This window comes from Struthio camelus, chromosome 35 (assembly GCF_040807025.1).
Source record: "Struthio camelus isolate bStrCam1 chromosome 35, bStrCam1.hap1, whole genome shotgun sequence".
In the NCBI taxonomy this organism is placed as follows: domain Eukaryota; kingdom Metazoa; phylum Chordata; class Aves; order Struthioniformes; family Struthionidae; genus Struthio; species Struthio camelus.
In genome coordinates, this window is record NC_090976.1 from 764,918 (window position 1) to 782,307 (window position 17,390).

The window sequence follows — 17,390 nt, forward strand, 5'->3', positions numbered from 1 at the left end:
GCACCCCTAGATGCCCCTATAGGCCTCCCTAGGCCCGCCCATAGGCGTGCTGTAGCCTCTATAAGCCCCCAACCCCCCCCACAGACCTCCTAGATGCTCCTAGGTCCCCTATAGCCCCTATAGACTGCCCTACAACCCCCCCAGGCCCCCTAGAGCCTCCATAGGCACCCCTAGATGCCCCTATAGGCCCCCCTAGGCCCGCCCATAAGCTCCCAGTCCTCCCCATAAGATTCCTAGATGTTTCCGGGCCCCCTATAGCCCCCATAGGTCACCCCAGACCCCCCATAGGCCCCCCCGGACCCCCATAGGACCCCGCTGCTTCCCCCGCCCCGCCAGAGCCTCGCGCATGCGCAGAGGCGCCTCCCCCCGCCGGGCAGCCGCCCCTCATGAATATTCACCGAGCCTCATGAATATGCAAACGAGCGCCCCGGAAGGGGGGCGTGGCCCCGGCCAGGGCGGCGCTCGGTCCTCCCGCGCTGCCTCTCTGTGGCCGCGGGCGCAGCGCTTCCGGGTCAGGGGTCACCGCGCTCCCGCCGGCGGCGCCAACGCCAGGTGAGCGGGGGCCCAGGCGTCCGGGGGAGGGGAGGGGCCCTGAGGGGGCCCAGGAGTCCGGGAAGGGGGGGGAGGGACCCGGAGGGGGCCCAGGAGTCCGGGAAGGGGGGGGAGGGGCCCTGAGGGGGCCCAGGCGTCCGGGAAGGGGGGGGAGGGACCCTGAGGGGGCCCAGGCGTCCGGGGGGGGAGGGGCCCTGAGGGGGCCCAGGCGTCCGGGAGGGGGGGGGAGGGGTCCGGAGGGGGCCCAGGCGTCCGGGAAGGGGGGGGAGGGGCCCTGAGGGGGCCCAGGCGTCCGGGAAGGGGGGGGCAGGGGACCGGGGGGGCCCAGGCGTCCGGGAAGGGGGGGGGGAGGGGACCTGAGGGGGCCCAGGCGTCCGGGAAGGGGGGGGAGGGACCCTGAGGGGGCCCAGGCGTCCGGGAAGGGGGGAGGGGAGCGGAGGGGCCCAGGCGTCCGGGCTGGGGGAGGGGGCAGGACTCACCCTTGCTCTTTTCCAGGCGAAATGGCGGCGCCTGGCCCCGCCCCCCGCCCCGGCGACCTCCGACCCGGCGCTGACCCCCGCGAGCCCCGCCCCCGCGCCAGGCCCCGCCCCCGGCCCCGCCCCCCGCCCAACCCCCTCTTCACCCAGTGGCTGCGCGAGTGGCGGGACGAGGCGGCGGCGGCCGGCGGGGGGCGACACCTGCCCTACGAGCGGGTGAGCGGGGGGCCCCGGCGTCCGGGGGGGGCCCCGGCGTCCGGGGGGGCCCAGGCGTCTGGGGGGGCCCCGGCGTCCGGGAGGGCCCCCAGGCGTCTGGGTGGGGGGTTGGTGCGAGGGCCCAGGTGTCCGGGCAGGGGCCCCGGCGTCCGGGGAGGGACCCAGGCGTCCGGGTGGGGGGTTGGTGCGAGGGCCCCGGCGTCCGGGGAGGGACCCAGGCGTCCGGGAGGGACCCAGGCGTCCGGGGGGGCCCCGGCGTCCGGGAGGGACCCAGGCGTCCGGGTGGGGGGTTGGTGCGAGGGCCCAGGCGTCCGGGGGGGGCCTGGCGTCCGGGAGGGACCCAGGCGTCCGGGTGGGGGGTTGGTGCGAGGGCCCAGGTGTCCGGGCAGGGGCCCAGGCATCCGGGTGGCTGGGTTGGGGGTGCGCGGGGGGGCCCAGGCGTCCGGGCGGGCGGGTTGGGGGTGTGCGGGGGGGCCCAGGCGTCTGGGCGGGCGCAGAGGGGGCCCAGGCGTCCGGGTGGGGGCCCAGGCGTCCGAGCGGGCGGGTTGGGGGCCCAGGCGTCCGGGTGGGGGCCCAGGCGTGCGGGTGGGCGGGTTGGGGGCGCGCGGGGGGGGCCCAGGTGTCCGGGCTGGCAGGGTGGGGGCCCAGGCGTCCGGGCGGGGGCCCAGGCGTGCGGGCGGGCGCGGAGGGGGCCCAGGCGTCCGGGCGGGGGCCCAGGCATCCGGGTGGGCGCGCAGGCGCTGCGCTCGCTGGCCCGCTACCCGCTGCGCTTGGCCTCGGCCCGCGACGCCGCCGTCCTGCGCCACTTCGGGCCCAAGATCTGCCGCCGCCTGGAGCTGCGCCTGCGGGAGCTCCGCCCCGGTGGGCGGGGCCTGCGGAGGGGGCGGGGCCTGTGGAGGGGGCGGGGTCAGAGAAAGTTCCACCCTGGGGGGGGGTGTGGGGGCTGTTCTGCCCTGGTGGGTGGGGCCTGTGGAGGGGGTGGGGCCTGTGGAGGGGGCGGGGCAGGCGGGGGGCGGGGCTGATGGGACACTCTGCCCCCCAGTGGGTGGGGTCTCCTGGGGGTGGGGCCAGCAGGAGCTCCGCCCCCCCATTGGGGGTGAGGCCTGGGCTGCCCCTGATTGGTGCCTGGGGGAGGGGGTGTGGTATGGGAGGGGGTGGGGTTTGGTGGGCGGGGCTTGGGGCAAGAGGGGGCGGGGTCTAGGGCTGTCTTCCCTGCTGGGGGTGGGGTCTGGTTGGGTGGGGTCTGGGAGGGGGTGGGGCTCGCAAGGGGTGTGGTCTGAGAAGTGGGTGGGGCCAAGAGCTGAGGGCAGGGCCTCAAGGGGGAAGGGGTGGAGCCAAAGCCAAAGGGGTGGGGCCAGGCAGAGCAGGGCTGCGATTGGCTGGTTGAACTTGTGCTCCTCCCCCCCCCCCCACAGATGAAGGCTCCGCCTCCTCCAGCCCCCCCACCGAGGGGAGGGGCCGGGAGAGCCCCCAGGCTCCGCCCCCGGTGAGTACGCCCGGACGCCTGGGTCCCCCGGGGCGGGGTGGGGGAGGGGCACCCAGCTCCCCCCCCTCACGTGTCCCCCCCCCACAGAAGCTCCGCCCCCTACGGCAGTACCGGCCCCTCCCCCGCTCGGAGCCCTTCGCCCTCCTGGTGACGCTGCTCAGGGTGAGCCCGGACGCCTGGGCCCCTCGGCGGGGGGGGGGGGAGGGGGTGGGACCTGGATGCCTGGGTCCCTCGGTTGGGGTTGGGGGCCCGGACGCCTGGGTCCCTGCCCCTGTTCAGCCCTGGCTCCGCCCCCAGAGCCCGAGGCCCCTCCCAGAGGTGGAGCTCCGAGCGGCGGCCCAGCCCCTCTGCGCCCGGCCCCTGGCCCCGGTGAGCGTGGTGCCGTCAGTAGGGACCAGAGTGAATGGGGTGGTGCCCCCCCCCCCCCGGTGACCTGCTCCCTCCCTGCAGCCCCCCCAGGACCCTCCCGGGCAGCACCCAAAGGGCCCCCCAGGCTCCCTGGCAGCCACCCGCCCCCCCCCCAGCACCCCTGGGACCCTCTCTGGGAGCACATCGACCCCCCCAACACTCCTGGGATCCCTCCAGCACCCCTGGATCTCCCCAGGGTGCCCCCAGCACCCTTGGGTGCCCCCCCAGCACTCCTGGGATCCCTGCAGCACCCCTGGAACTCCCCAGGGTGCCCCCAGCACCCTTGGGTGCCCCCCCCCAGCACTCCTGGGATTTGCCCTAGCACCCTTAGGTCTTCCCTAGACTCCCCCCCAGCACCTCTGGAAACCCGCCAAGACCCTTGGGTGCCCCCCCAGGGCACCCCAGCACCCTTGGGTCCCTCTCAGCAGTCCTGAGATCCTCCCAGCACCCTTGGGTCCCCCTACAGACCCCCCCCAGCACCCCTGGGACCCCCCTGAGCACCCTTAGATCCGCCCCAGACCCCCCCAGCACCCCTGGGCCCCCCCAGCACCCATGGGACCCCCCTCCGGCACCCTTGGGTCCCCCTCAGAGCCCCCCCCCCCGCACCCCGGGGCCCCCCCAGCACCCTTGGGTCCCCCCAGACCCTCCCCAGCACCCCTGGGATCCCCTCAAGCACCCTTGGGTCCCCCTCAGCACTCCTGAGACCGTTCCAGCACCCTTGGGCCCCCCCATACCCCTCCCAGCACCCTTGGGTCCCCCCCCAACCCCCCTCTTAGCACTCCTGGGACCCCCCCAGCACCCTTGGGTGCCCTGGGGTGACGGCCCCCCTCTCCCCCCAGCAGGCGGCCCCGGGGGGGGCTCTGGGCTCCCTCCTGCGACGGCGCCTGGTGCAGGGCAGCGGCTCCGGCCCCAGGTAGCGCCCGGACGCCTGGGCCCCGCGGGGGGGTGGGCGGGGTGCCCGGACGCCTGGGCCCCGCAGGGGGGTGGGGGGGGCACCCGGATGCCTGGGCCCCACGGGGCGGGGGGCACCCGGACGCCTGGGCCCCACAGAGGTGGGGGGGGGGGTGCTTGGACGCCCGGCCCCTGTGGTGGGTGGGGGCGCCCGGACACCTGGGCCCCACGGGGGGTGGGGGGACAGTTGGCTCCGCCCCTCTGATTTGTTTCCCCCCCCCCCAACAGCTACTCGCTGACCCCCCGGGGCCGGGCCCTGGCCCAGCGATTGGCTGCTGCCCCTGAGGCTCCGCCCCCCGTCGAGGGGGCCCAGGCATCCGGGGAACCGCCCCCGCCACCAGCGTGAGTAATAAGGGGGGGGTCTTTCCCGGACACCTGGGCCCCTTTTGGGGGAGGGGGATCCCCCAGACGCCTGGGCCCCTGCCGGATGACCGGGCCCCTTTGGGGGAGGGGGATCCCCCGGACGCCTGGGCCCCTGCCGGACGCCTGGGCCCGTCCCTGGGGGAGGGAGCAGCCCCGGACGCCTGGGCCCCTTTGGGGAAGATGGATCCCCCAGACGCCTGGGTCCCTCCTGGACACCTGGGCCCCTTTGGGGGAGGGGGATCCCCCGGACGCCTGGGCCCCTCCCGGACACCCGGGCCCCTTTGGGGGGAGGGGGATCCCCCGGACGCCTGGGCCCCTCCCGGACGCCCGGGCCCCTTTGGGGGAGGGGGATCCCCCGGACGCCTGGGCCCCTGCCGGACACCCGGGCCCCTTTGGGGAAGATGGATCCCCCGGACGCCTGGGCCCCTGCCGGACGCCTGGGCCCCTCCCTAGGGGAGGGAGCTGCCCCGAACACCTGGGCCCCTTTGGGGGAGGGGGATCGCCCGGACGGCTGGGCCCCTCCCGGACGCCTGGGCCCCTTTGGGGGAGGAGGATCCCCCGGACGCCTGGGCCCCTGCTGGACACCTGGGCCCCTTTGGGGGAGGGGGATCGCCCAGACGCCTGGGCCCCTCCCGGACACCCGGGCCCCTTTGGGGGAGGGGGATCGCCCGGACGCCTGGGCCCCTGCCGGACGCCTGGGCCCCTTTGGGGGAGGGAGCTGCCCCGGACGCCTGGGCCCCTTTGGGGGAGGGGGATCCCCCGGACGCCTGGGCCCCTCCCGGACACCCGGGCCCCTTTGGGGGAGGGGGATCCCCCGGACGCCTGGGCCCCTCCCGGACGCCTGGGCCCCTTTGGGGGAGGGGGATCCCCCGGACACCTGGGCCCCTCCCGGACACCCGGGCCCCTTTGGGGGGAGGGGGATCCCCCGGACGCCTGGGCCCCTCCCGGACGCCCGGGCCCCTTTGGGGGAGGGGGATCCCCCGGACGCCTGGGCCCCTGCCGGACACCCGGGCCCCTTTGGGGAAGATGGATCCCCCGGACGCCTGGGCCCCTGCCGGACGCCTGGGCCCCTTTGGGGGAGGGGGATCCCCCGGACGGCTGGGCCCCTGCCGGACGCCTGGGCCCCTCCCTAGGGGAGGGAGCTGCCCCGAACACCTGGGCCCCTTTGGGGGAGGGGGATCCCCCGGACGGCTGGGCCCCTCCCGGACGCCTGGGCCCCTTTGGGGGAGGAGGATCCCCCGGACGCCTGGGCCCCTGCCGGACACCTGGGCCCCTTTGGGGGAGGGGGATCGCCCGGACGCCTGGGCCCCTGCCGGACGCCTGGGCCCCTTTGGGGGAGGGAGCTGCCCCGGACGCCTGGGCCCCTTTGGGGGAGGGGGATCGCCCGGACGCCTGGGCCCCTGCCGGACACCTGGGCCCCTTTGGGGGAGGGGGATCGCCCGGACGCCTGGGCCCCTGCCGGACACCTGGGCCCCTTTGGGGGAGGGGGATCGCCCGGACGCCTGGGCCCCTGCCGGACGCCTGGGCCCCTTTGGGGGAGGGAGCTGCCCCGGACGCCTGGGCCCCTTTGGGGGAGGGGGATCGCCCGGACGCCTGGGCCCCTGCTGGACGCCTGGGCCCCTTTGGGGGAGGGGGATCGCCCGGACGCCTGGGCCCCTCCCGGACGCCTGGGCCCCTGCCCGCAGCGAGGGGGAGGCCGCCCCCCCCCCGGAGGAGGCCGAGTTTGAGCTGAAACCGGGCGAATTCGACATCGTTCTGTGCGTCGACGCGAACGAGGCGGCGGGGTGAGCGGCGGCGCCGGCGGGACACGCGTGTGCTGCGTCACGCGTGGCCCGGGCACGGGGGGGGGGAGGGGGGCAGAGCTGCGTGTAGGCGTGTTGAGGCGTGCGCTGGCGTGTCGCCCCAGGGCCCGGGGGGGGCGGTGCCCCCCGCACACGCGTGTTGAGGCGTGCGCTGGCGTGTCGCCCCAGGGCCCGGGCGGTGGCGGCGCCCCCCGCACACGCGTGTTGAGGCGTGCGCTGGCGTGTCGCCCCAGGCCCGGGGGGGGCAGCGCCCCCCGCGCACGCGTGTTGAGGCGTGCGCTGGCGTGTCGCCCCAGGCCCGGGGGAGGCGGCGCCCCCCGCACACGCGTGTTGAGGCGTGCGCTGGCGTGTCGCCCCAGGGCCCGGGGGGGGCGGCGCCCCCCGCACACGCGTGTTGAGGCGTGCGCTGGCGTGTCACCCCAGGGCCCGGGGGGGGCGGCGCCCCCCGCACACGCGTGTTGAGGCGTGCGCTGGCGTGTCGCCCCAGGGCTGGGCGGTGGCGGCGCCCCCCGCACACGCGTGTTGAGGCGTGCGCTGGCGTGTCGCCCCAGGGCTGGGCGGTGGCGGCGCCCCCCGCACACGCGTGTTGAGGCGTGCGCTGGCGTGTCGCCCCAGGCCCGGGGGGGCGGCGCCCCCCGCACACGCGTGTTGAGGCGTGCGCTGGCGTGTCGCCCCAGGCCCGGGGGGGGCGGCGCCCCCCGCACACGCGTGTTGAGGCGTGCGCTGGCGTGTCGCCCCAGGGCCCGGGCCGGGGCGGCGCCCCCCGCACACGCGTGTTGAGGCGTGCGCTGGCGTGTCGCCCCAGGGCCCGGGGGGGGCGGCGCCCCCCGCACACGCGTGTTGAGGCGCGCGCTGGCGTGTCGCCCCAGGGCCCGGGGGGGCGGCGCCCCCCGCACACGCGTGTTGAGGCGTGCGCTGGCGTGTCGCCCCAGGCCCGGGGGGGCGGCGCCCCCCGCACACGCGTGTTGAGGCGTGCGCTGGCGTGTCGCCCCAGGGCCGGGCCAGGGCGGCGCCCCCCGCACACGCGTGTTGAGGCGTGCGCTGGCGTGTCGCCCCAGGGCCGGGGGGGGCGGCGCCCCCCGCACACGCGTGTTGAGGCGTGCGCTGGCGTGTCGCCCCAGGGCCGGGCCGGGGCGGCGCCCCCCGCACACGCGTGTTGAGGCGTGCGCTGGCGTGTCGCCCCAGGGCCCGGGGGGGGCGGCGCCCCCCGCACACGCGTGTTGAGGCGTGCGCTGGCGTGTCGCCCCAGGGCCCGGGCCGGGGCGGCGCCCCCCGCACACGCGTGTTGAGGCGTGCGCTGGCGTGTCGCCCCAGGGCCCGGGGGGGGCGGCGCCCCCCGCACACGCGTGTTGAGGCGCGCGCTGGCGTGTCGCCCCAGGGCCCGGGGGGGCGGCGCCCCCCGCACACGCGTGTTGAGGCGTGCGCTGGCGTGTCGCCCCAGGGCCCGGGGGGGGCGGCGCCCCCCGCACACGCGTGTTGAGGCGTGCGCTGGCGTGTCGCCCCAGGGCCGGGCCAGGGCGGCGCCCCCCGCACACGCGTGTTGAGGCGTGCGCTGGCGTGTCGCCCCAGGCCCGGGGGGGGCGGCGCCCCCCGCACACGCGTGTTGAGGCGTGCGCTGGCGTGTCGCCCCAGGGCCGGGCCGGGGCGGCGCCCCCCGCACACGCGTGTTGAGGCGTGCGCTGGCGTGTCGCCCCAGGGCCGGGCCGGGGCGGCGCCCCCCGCACACGCGTGTTGAGGCGTGCGCTGGCGTGTCGCCCCAGGGCCCGGGCCGGGGCGGCGCCCCCCGCACACGCGTGTTGAGGTGTGCGCTGGCGTGTCGCCCCAGGCCCGGGGGGGGCGGTGCCCCCCGCACACGCGTGTTGAGGCGTGCGCTGGCGTGTCGCCCCAGGCCCGGGCGGGGCGGCGCCCCCCGCACACGCGTGTTGAGGCGTGCGCTGGCGTGTCGCCCCAGGCCCGGGGGGGGGCGGCGCCCCCCGCACACGCGTGTTGAGGCGTGCGCTGGCGTGTCGCCCCAGGGCCCGGGCGGTGCGGCGCCCCCCGCACACGCGTGTTGAGGCGTGCGCTGGCGTGTCGCCCCAGGGCCCGGGCGGTGGCGGCGCCCCCCGCACACGCGTGTTGAGGCGCGCGCTGGCGTGTCGCCCCAGGGCCCGGGCGGTGCGGCGCCCCCCGCACACGCGTGTTGAGGCGTGCGCTGGCGTGTCGCCCCAGGGCCCGGGCGGTGGCGGCGCCCCCGCACACGCGTGTTGAGGCGCGCGCTGGCGTGTCGCCCCAGGGCCCGGGGGGGGCGGCGCCCCCCGCACACGCGTGTTGAGGCGCGCGCTGGCGTGTCGCCCCAGGGCCCGGGCGGTGGCGGCGCCCCCGCACACGCGTGTTGAGGCGTGCGCTGGCGTGTCGCCCCAGGGCCCGGGCGGTGGCGGCGCCCCCCGCACACGCGTGTTGAGGCGTGCGCTGGCGTGTCGCCCCAGGGCTGGGCGGTGGCGGCGCCCCCCGCACACGCGTGTTGAGGCGCGCGCTGGCGTGTCGCCCCAGGGCCCGGGCGGTGCGGCGCCCCCCGCACACGCGTGTTGAGGCGTGCGCTGGCGTGTCGCCCCAGGCCCGGGGGGGGCGGCGCCCCCCGCACACGCGTGTTGAGGCGTGCGCTGGCGTGTCGCCCCAGGGCCCGGGGGGGGCGGCGCCCCCCGCACACGCGTGTTGAGGCGTGCGCTGGCGTGTCGCCCCAGGGCCCGGGGGGGGCGGCGCCCCCCGCACACGCGTGTTGAGGCGTGCGCTGGCGTGTCGCCCCAGGGCCCGGGCCGGGGCGGTGGCGGCGCTGCGCCGCGGCCGTGTCCCCTTCCTCGTCCGCCGCCTCCACGTCGGCGACTTCCTCTGGGTGGCCCGCGAGAAGGCCCCGCCCCCAGGTGGGAGGGGCTTGTGGGGGGGGCGGGGCGCTGACCCCGCCCCCAGGGAGCTGGTGCTGGTGGGGGGGATGGAGTGGGGAGGGGGGTGTGGCCAAGGAGGGGGTGGGGCCAGGAGGCTGGGTGGGGTTTGCTGGAGGTGGGCGGGGCTTGCTGGAGGTGGGCGGGGCCGATGGTGACTCCGCCCCCAGGGTGCCCCCCACCCGGGACGTGGTGGTGGAGTGGGGGGGGGGCCTGACGGGAGGGGGCGTGGCCGGCGCTGACCCCGCCCCCAGGGCGCCCCCCTCCCCCCCCCGGGAGCTGGTGCTGGAGGTGGTGGTGGAGTGGGGGCGGGGCCTGGCAGGAGGGGGCGGGGCCGGCGCTGACCCCGCCCCCAGGGTGCCCCCCCCCGGGAGCTGGTGCTGGAGGTGGTTGTGGAGCGGGGGGGGCGGGGGCGGGGTGAGGGAGGGGGCGGGGCCTGACTGGAGGGGGCGGGGCCGGCGCTGACCCCGCCCCCAGGGCACTTCCCCCCCCCGGGAGCTGGCGCTGGAGGTGGTGGTGGAGCGGGGGGCGGGGGGGGGGCGGGGCCGGGGTGAGGGAGGGGGCGGGACCTGGCAGGAGGGGGCGTGGCCGGTGCTGACCCCGCCCCCAGGGCGCCCCCCCCCGGGAGCTGGCGCTGGAGGTGGTGGTGGAGCTGGGGGGGGCGTGGCCGGGCGGAGGGAGGGGCGAGGCCGGGGTGAGGGAGGGGGCGTGGCCTGGCAGGAGGGGGCGTGGCCGGCGCTGACCCCGCCCCCAGGGCGCCCCCCCCGGGAGCTGGCGCTGGAGGTGGTGGTGGAGCGGAAGCGGGCGGCCGACCTGGGCGCCAGCCTGAGCGACGGGCGCTACCGGGAGCAGAAGGTGCGGGGGGCACTGGGGGGCGCTGGGAGCGGGGTGGGGGGGACTGGGAGGGACTGGGAGGGGGATGGGAGGGACTGGGAGGGACTGGGATGGTCTGGGGGGTACTGGGAGGGACTGGGAGGGGGATGGGAGGGACTGGGATGGGCTGGGGGGCACTGGGAGGGACTGGGAGGGGGAATGGGAGGGACTGGGATGGGCTGGGGGGTACTGGGAGGGGGATGGGAGGGACTGGGATGGCCTGGGGGGTACTGGGAGGGGAATGGGAGGGACTGGGAGGGGGATGGGAGGGACTGGGATGGGCTGGGGGGCACTGGGAGGGACTGGGAGGGGGAATGGGAGGGACTGGGATGACCTGGGAGGGGGAATGGGAGGGACTGGGATGACCTGGGGCGCACTGGGAGGGACTGGGAGGGGGATGGGAGGGACTGGGATGGGCTGGGGGGCACTGGGAGGGACTGGGAGGGGGATGGGAGGGACTGGGATGGGCTGGGGGGCACTGGGAGGGACTGGGAGGGGGAATGGGAGGGACTGGGATGACCTGGGAGGGACTGGGAGTGGAATGGGAAGGACTGGGATGACCTGAGGGGTACTGGGAGGGACTGGGAGGAGGATATGAGAGGGACTGGGATGGCTTGGGGGGCACTGGGACAAAGTGGGGGGCACTGGGAGGGACTGGGGTGGCCTGGGGGGCACTGGAAATGACTGGGGAGGATAGAGGGGGGGGTCCTGGAAGAGGCTGAGAGGGAAACGGGGGGAACTGGGAGGGACTGGGGAGCACTGGGAGGGACTGGGGAGCACTGGGAGGGACTGGGGGGGACCCATGGGGGGGATTAGGGGGAACTGGGAGGGATCGGGGGCTCCTGGGAGCCACTGGGGGGGTGCAGGGGGAGCGGTTTGGGGGGGGGGTGGTCTCGGCGGGGGTCCCAGTTCCCCCCCCCCCCCTTTCCCAGTTCCGCCTGCGCCGCTGCGGCCTGCGGCAACCAGTTTACCTGCTGGAGGAGCCGCGGGGCGGCGAGCGCCTGGGCCTGCCGGCCAGCACCCTGCGCCAGGCCGCCGTCAGCACCCAGGTGAGCCCGGACCCCCCCGAACCCCCCCGGACCCCCCCGGACCCCCCCGCACACCCCCGCACACCCCCGGACCCCCCTGAACCCCCCCGAAACGCCCCGAAACGGCCCCGGAACGGCGCTGCCGGCCAGCACCCTGCGCCAGGCCGCCGTCAGCACCCAGGTGAGCCCGGACCCCCCCCGGACCCCCCCACAACCCCCCCGCACACCCCCACCCCCCTGAAACGCCCCAAACTTTCCCGAAACGGCCCCGAAATGCCCCAAACGGCCCCAAAACTCCCCCGAACCCCCCCCGCAAACCCCCACCCCCCCCAAAATACCCCAAACCACCCCAAAACGGCCCCCGAACCCCCCCAAGAGACCCCCACATCCGGCAGGCGGGGGGCTGGGGGGGTCCCAGGCGTCCGGGGCTGTGGGAGGGGCCCAGGCATCCGAGGGACCCCGGCGTACGGCAGGCGGGGGGCTGCGGGAGGGGGCCCAGGCATCCGGGGCTGCGGGAGGGGCCCAGGCGTCCGGCGGACCCCGGCGCGCGGCAGGCGAGGGGCTGCGGGAGGGGGCCCAGGCGTCCGGGGCTGCCGGAGGGGCCCAGGCGTCCGGGGGACCCCGGCGCGCGGCAGGCGGGGGGCTGCGGGAGGGGGCCCAGGCGTCCGGGGCTGCCGGAGGGGCCCAGGCGTCCGAGGGACCCCGGCGCGCGGCAGGCGGGGGGCTGCGGGAGGGGGCCCAGGCGTCCGGGGCTGCGGGAGGGGCCCAGGCGTCCGAGGGACCCCGGCGCGCGGCAGGCGGGGGGCTGCGGGAGGGGGCCCAGGCGTCCGGGGCTGCGGGAGGGGCCCAGGCGTCCGGGGGACCCCGGCGCGCGGCAGGCGGGGGGCTGCGGGAGGGGGCCCAGGCGTCCGGGGCTGCCGGAGGGGCCCAGGCGTCCGAGGGACCCCGGCGCGCGGCAGGCGGGGGGCTGCGGGAGGGGGCCCAGGCGTCCGGGGCTGCGGGAGGGGCCCAGGCGTCCGAGGGACCCCGGCGCGCGGCAGGCGGGGGGCTGCGGGAGGGGGCCCAGGCGTCCGGGGCTGCCGGAGGGGCCCAGGCGTCCGAGGGACCCCGGCGTCCGGCAGGTGGTCGACGGCCTCGCCGTGAAGCGCACCCGGGACCCCCGCGAGTCGGCCGCCTTCCTGGCCCTGCTCGGCCGCCACCTGCAGCGCCTCTACGGGGTGCGGGGGCGCGGGGGGGGTGCGGGGGGGCGGCGGGGACGTGGGGGGATGTTGGGGACGGGGGGGACGTCGGGGACGCAGGGGGCGTTGGGACATGGGGGGCGTGAGGGGACACAGGGAGGACGCTGGGACATGGAGGAGCAGGGGGACATCGGGGACATGGGGGGACACGGGGAGGACATGGACGATGGGGACATGGAGCAGGGGGACATCGGGGACATGGGGGGATGATGGGACACGGGGGAGCGGGGAAATATGGGGGACATGGGGGGACATGGGGAGGACGTGGACGATGGGGACATGGAGCAGGGGGACATCGGGGACATGACGGGGATGATGGGACATGGAGGAGCAGGGGGACATTGGGGACATGGGGAGGTCATGGGGGACATCGGGGATGGGGATGGGGACAATGGGACATGGAGGAGCAGGGGGACATCGGGGACACAGGACATGAGAGGACACAGGGAGGACATGGGCGATGGGGACATGGAGGAGCAGGGGGACATCGGGGACACAGGGGGGACATGGGGAGGATGTGCATGATGGGATATGGAGGAGCAGAGGGACATCAGGGACATGACGGGGATGATGGGACATGGAGGAGCAGGGGGACATCGGGGACATGGGACATGGGGAGGACGTGGGGGACGATGGGACATGGAGCAGGGGGACATGAGGGGATGTGGGGAGGTCATGGGGGACATTGGCACATGGAGGAGCAGGGGGACATCGGGGACATGGGGGCACACGAGGGGACACGGGGAGAGCGTGGGGGACACGGAGGAGCATGGGGACATCGGGGGCGCCAGGGTGGTTGGGGACACGAGGAGGACGGCGGGACACGGAGGAGCATGGGGCTGCCGGGGACGCGAGGGGACGTCAGGGACACGCCGTTGGGCTTGGGGGGGACGTTGGCTCGTGGAGCACGGGGACATCGGGGACATGGGACGTTGGGGACGTGGAGACGGGGACACCGGATGTGCGGGGACATCGGGATGGAACGTGGTGGCATTGGGGACACGGGACGGGGACGTGGGGACCAGGGACGGGGAGGTTGGGATGGGGGAGCGAGGGGACACCGGGGACATGGAGATGTTGGGGACACGGGACGGGGGGGGGGACATCGGGACGTGAGACACGACGGACTGGGAGGATGTTGGGGACATTGGGGGCATGGGGACGTTGGGGACACAGGAAACGGGGGGACATTGGGCCTTGGGGGCCCTTTGGGGGGTTTCAGGGGGTGTTGGGGGGTTTCGGGGTGATTTTGAGGCGTTTGGGGGGTGTTTGGGCGGTTTGGGGGCAGTTTTGGGGGGCCTCGGGGTGGTTTCGGGGGGGTTGGTGGTGTTGGAGGTGGTTTCGGGGGGAGGGTTTCGAGGTGGTTTCAGGGGGGTTGGGGTGATTTTGGGGGGCCTCGGTGGGGTTTTGGAGGGGCTTGGGGGTGGCTTCAAGGGCCTCAGGGCAGTTTCAGGAGGGGTTGGCGGTTTCGGAGGGGGGCTAGTAGCAGTTTCGGGGGGAGACTGGCAGTTTCGAGGGGGGCCGGTGGCAGTTTCAGGGGAGGGTCGGTGGTTTCGGAGGGGGGTTGGAGGTGGTTTTGGGGGGGGCTGGTGGTTTCGGGGGGGCTGGCAGCGGTTTCAGGGGCCTCGGGGCAGTTTCGGAGGGGGGTTGGCGGTTTTGGAAGGGGGGCTGGCAGTTTCGGGGGGGTTGGTGGTTTTGGGGGGAGGCTGGCGGTGGTTTCGGGGCCTCGGGGTGGTTTTGGAGGGGGGGTTGGCAGTTTCGGAGGGCAGTTGGCGGTTTCAGGGGGGGTTGGTGGTGGTTTCGGGGCCCTCGGGGCGGTTTCAGAGCGGGGTTGGCGGTTTTGGGGGGGGACTGGTGGTTTTGGAGGGGGGTTGGCGGTTTCGGGGGGGGGGCTGGCGGTTTCGGAGGGGGGGCCGGTGGCGGTTTTGAGGCCCTCGGGCGGCGCGGGTGACAGGCCCTCGGCAGGGCCGGTGCCTGCGCAGCTGGGGGGGCCCCCCCCAGGCCCGGCCCCCCCCCGGCCCCCCCGGCGCCCCCTGCCCCCTCCTGCCCCTCGGGCGCCTCCAGGCCCGGGCAGCCAAGAGCCAGGTCAGTGGGGGGGGGGGGCTGGGGGGGGTCCCTAGGGGGTCTCTAAGGTGCTGGGGGGGTCCCTGGGGTGCTGGGGGGCCCTTGAGGGGGTGGTTTGGGGTGGTTTCGGGGGCTCCTGGGGGTATTTGGCTGCTCCCGGGGGGGTGGTGGGTGCTCATGGCGGGTCTGGGTGCTCATGGCGGGTCTGGGTGCTCCCGGGGGTTTGGGGTGCTCCTGGGGGGTGTTTGGGTGCTCCTGTGGGGTTTTGGGTGCTCCGGGGGTGTTTGGGTGCTCCGGGGGTATTTGGGCGCTCAAGGGAGGTGTTTGGGTGCTCCGGGGGGGTGTTTGGGTGCTCGGGGGATGTTTGGGTGCTCCAGGGGGGTGTTTGGGTGCTCGGGGGGTGTATGGGCGCTCAAGGGAGGTATTCGGGTGCTCCGGGGGGTGTTTGGGTGCTCAGGGGATGTTGGGTGCTCCAGGGGGGTGTTTGGGCGCTCAAGGAGGGGTGTTTGGGTGCTCCTGGGGGTGTTTGGGTGCTCCGGGGGGGGTGTTTGGGTGCTCGGGGGGTATTTGGGTGCTCCAGGGGGGTGTTTGGGCACTCCAGGGGGGTGTTTGGGTGCTCGGGGGGTGTTTGGGTGCTCAGGGGGTGTGTTTGGGTGCTCTGGGGAGTGTTTGGGTGCTCGGGGGGTATTTGGTCGCTCCAGGGAGGTGTTTGGGTGCTCGGGGGGGTGTTTGGGTGCTCCAGGGGGGTGTTTGGGTGCTCCTGGGGGGTGTTTGGGTTCTCCAGGGGGGTGTTTGGGTGCTCCAGGGAGGTATTTGGGTGCTCCTGGGGTGTGTGGGTGCTCGGGGGGGTGTTTGGGCGCTCAAGGGAGATGTTTGGGTGCTCCGGGGGGCTGTTTGGGTGCTCGGGGGGGGGTGTTTGGGTGCTCCAGGGAGGTGTTTGGGCGCTCCAGGGGGGTGTTTGGGTGCTCGGGGGTGTTTGGGCGCTCCAGGGGGGTGTTTGGGTGCTCCTGGGGGTGTTTGGGTGCTCGGGGGGGGGTTGGGTGCTCCCGGGGGTGTTTGGGTGCTCCAGGTAGGTGTTTGGGCGCTCCAGGGGGGTGTTTGGGTGCTCGGGGGGTGTTTGGGCGCTCCAGGGAGGTATTTGGGTGCTCCAGGGGGTGTTTGGGCGCTCCAGGGGGGTGTTTGGGTGCTCCGGGGGGTGTTTGGGTTCTCCAGGGGGTGTTTGGGTGCTCCAGGGAGGTATTTGGGTGCTCCTGGGGTGTTTGGGTGCTCGGGGGGGTGTTTGGGCGCTCAAGGGAGATGTTTGGGTGCTCCGGGGGGCTGTTTGGGTGCTCGGGGGGGGGTGTTTGGGTGCTCCAGGGAGGTGTTTGGGCGCTCCAGGGGGGTGTTTGGGTGCTCGGGGGGTGTTTGGGCGCTCCAGGGGGGTGTTTGGGTGCTCCTGGGGGTGTTTGGGTGCTCGGGGGGGGGTTGGGTGCTCCCGGGGGTGTTTGGGTGCTCCAGGGGGGTGTTTGGGCGCTCCAGGGGGGTGTTTGGGTGCTCCGGGGGGTGTTGGGTTCTCCAGGGGGGTGTTTGGGTGCTCCAGGGAGGTATTTGGGTGCTCCTGGGGGTGTTTGGGTGCTCGGGGGGGTGTTTGGGCGCTCAAGGGAGATGTTTGGGTGCTCCGGGGGGCTGTTTGGGTGCTCGGGGGGGGTGTTTGGGTGCTCCAGGGAGGTGTTTGGGCGCTCCAGGGGGGTGTTTGGGTGCTCGGGGGTGTTTGGGCGCTCCAGGGGGGTGTTTGGGTGCTCCTGGGGGTGTTTGGGTGCTCGGGGGGGGGTTGGGTGCTCTGGGGGGTGTTTGGGCGCTCCAGGGGGGTGTTTGGGTGCTCGGGGGGTGTTTGGGCGCTCCAGGGAGGTATTTGGGTGCTCCAGGGGGGTGTTTGGGCGCTCCAGGGGGTGTTTGGGTGCTCCGGGGGGTGTTTGGGTGCTCCAGGGAGGTGTTTGGGTGCTCGGGGGGTGTTTGGGCGCTCCTGGGGGTGTTTGGGTGCTTGGGGGGTATTTGGGCGCTCCAGGGAGGTATTTGGGTGCTCCTGGGGGTGTTTGGGTGCTCCAGGGGTGGGGGTTGCTCCAGGGGTGTTTGGGCACTCCTGGGGTGTTTGGGCGCTCCAGGGAGGTATTTGGGTGCTCCTGGGGGTGTTTGGGCGCTCCAGGGGGGTGTTTGGGTGCTCCGGGGGGTGTTTGGGCGCTCCAGGGGGGTGTTTGGGTGCTCCGGGGGGTGTTTGGGTGCTCCAGGGAGGTGTTTGGGTGCTCGGGGGGTGTTTGGGCACTCCTGGGGGTGTTTGGGTGCTTGGGGGGTATTTGGGCGCTCCAGGGAGGTATTTGGGTGCTCCTGGGGGTGTTTGGGTGCTCCGGGGGGTGTTTGGGCGCTCCAGGGAGGTATTTGGGTGCTCCTGGGGGTGTTTGGGTGCTCCGGGGGGTGTTTGGGCGCTCCAGGGGGGTGTTTGGGTGCTCGGGGGGGGGGTTGGGTGCTCCGGGGGGTGTTTGGGTGCTCAGGGGAGGTGTTTGGGCGCTCCAGGGAGGTATTTGGGTGCTCCTGGGGGTGTTTGGGCGCTCCAGGGGGTTGTTTGGGTGCTCCAGGGGGGTGTTTGGGTGCTCGGGGGGGGGGGGTTGGGTGCTCGGGGGGGGGGGGGTTGGGTGCTCCAGGGGGGTGTTTGGGTGCTCAGGGGAGGTGTTTGGGCGCTCCAGGGAGGTATTTGGGTGCTCCTGGGGGTGTTTGGGTGCTCCAGGGGGGTGTTTGGGTGCTCAGGGGGTGTGTTTGGGTGCTCTGGGGGTGTTTGGGTGCTCCAGGGGGGTGTTTGGGTGCTCAGGGGGTGTGTTTGGGTGCTCGGGGGGTGTTTGGGTGCTCGGGGGTGGGTTGGGTGCTCCCGGGGGTGTTTGGGTGCTCGGGGGGGGTGTTTGGGTGCTCGGGGGGGGTGTTTGGGTGCTGACGGCGGTCTGGGGCAGGCGCAGCGGGTGGGCGACGTCTTCGCCCGGCAGCTGCTGCAGG

At 75.3% G+C, this 17,390-nt stretch overlaps 1 protein-coding gene across 1 annotated transcript; it reads left to right on the forward strand.

Annotated features, from left to right (window-relative positions):
* Window positions 1-447: 447 nt before the first annotated feature.
* On the forward strand, window positions 448-17,389 carry MUS81 (MUS81 structure-specific endonuclease subunit; the record flags this gene model as incomplete). The annotated part of the gene is made up of 15 exons (XM_068923599.1): window positions 448-552; window positions 1,048-1,244; window positions 1,982-2,105; window positions 2,660-2,730; window positions 2,818-2,892; window positions 3,028-3,099; window positions 3,978-4,051; window positions 4,318-4,431; window positions 6,138-6,236; window positions 9,039-9,151; window positions 9,924-10,024; window positions 10,975-11,091; window positions 12,192-12,287; window positions 14,274-14,393; window positions 17,348-17,389. Coding segments are annotated over exons 2-15 (1,410 nt in total), but the record flags the coding sequence as incomplete, so codon positions are not given.
* Between the last annotated feature and the right edge of the window lies 1 nt (window position 17,390).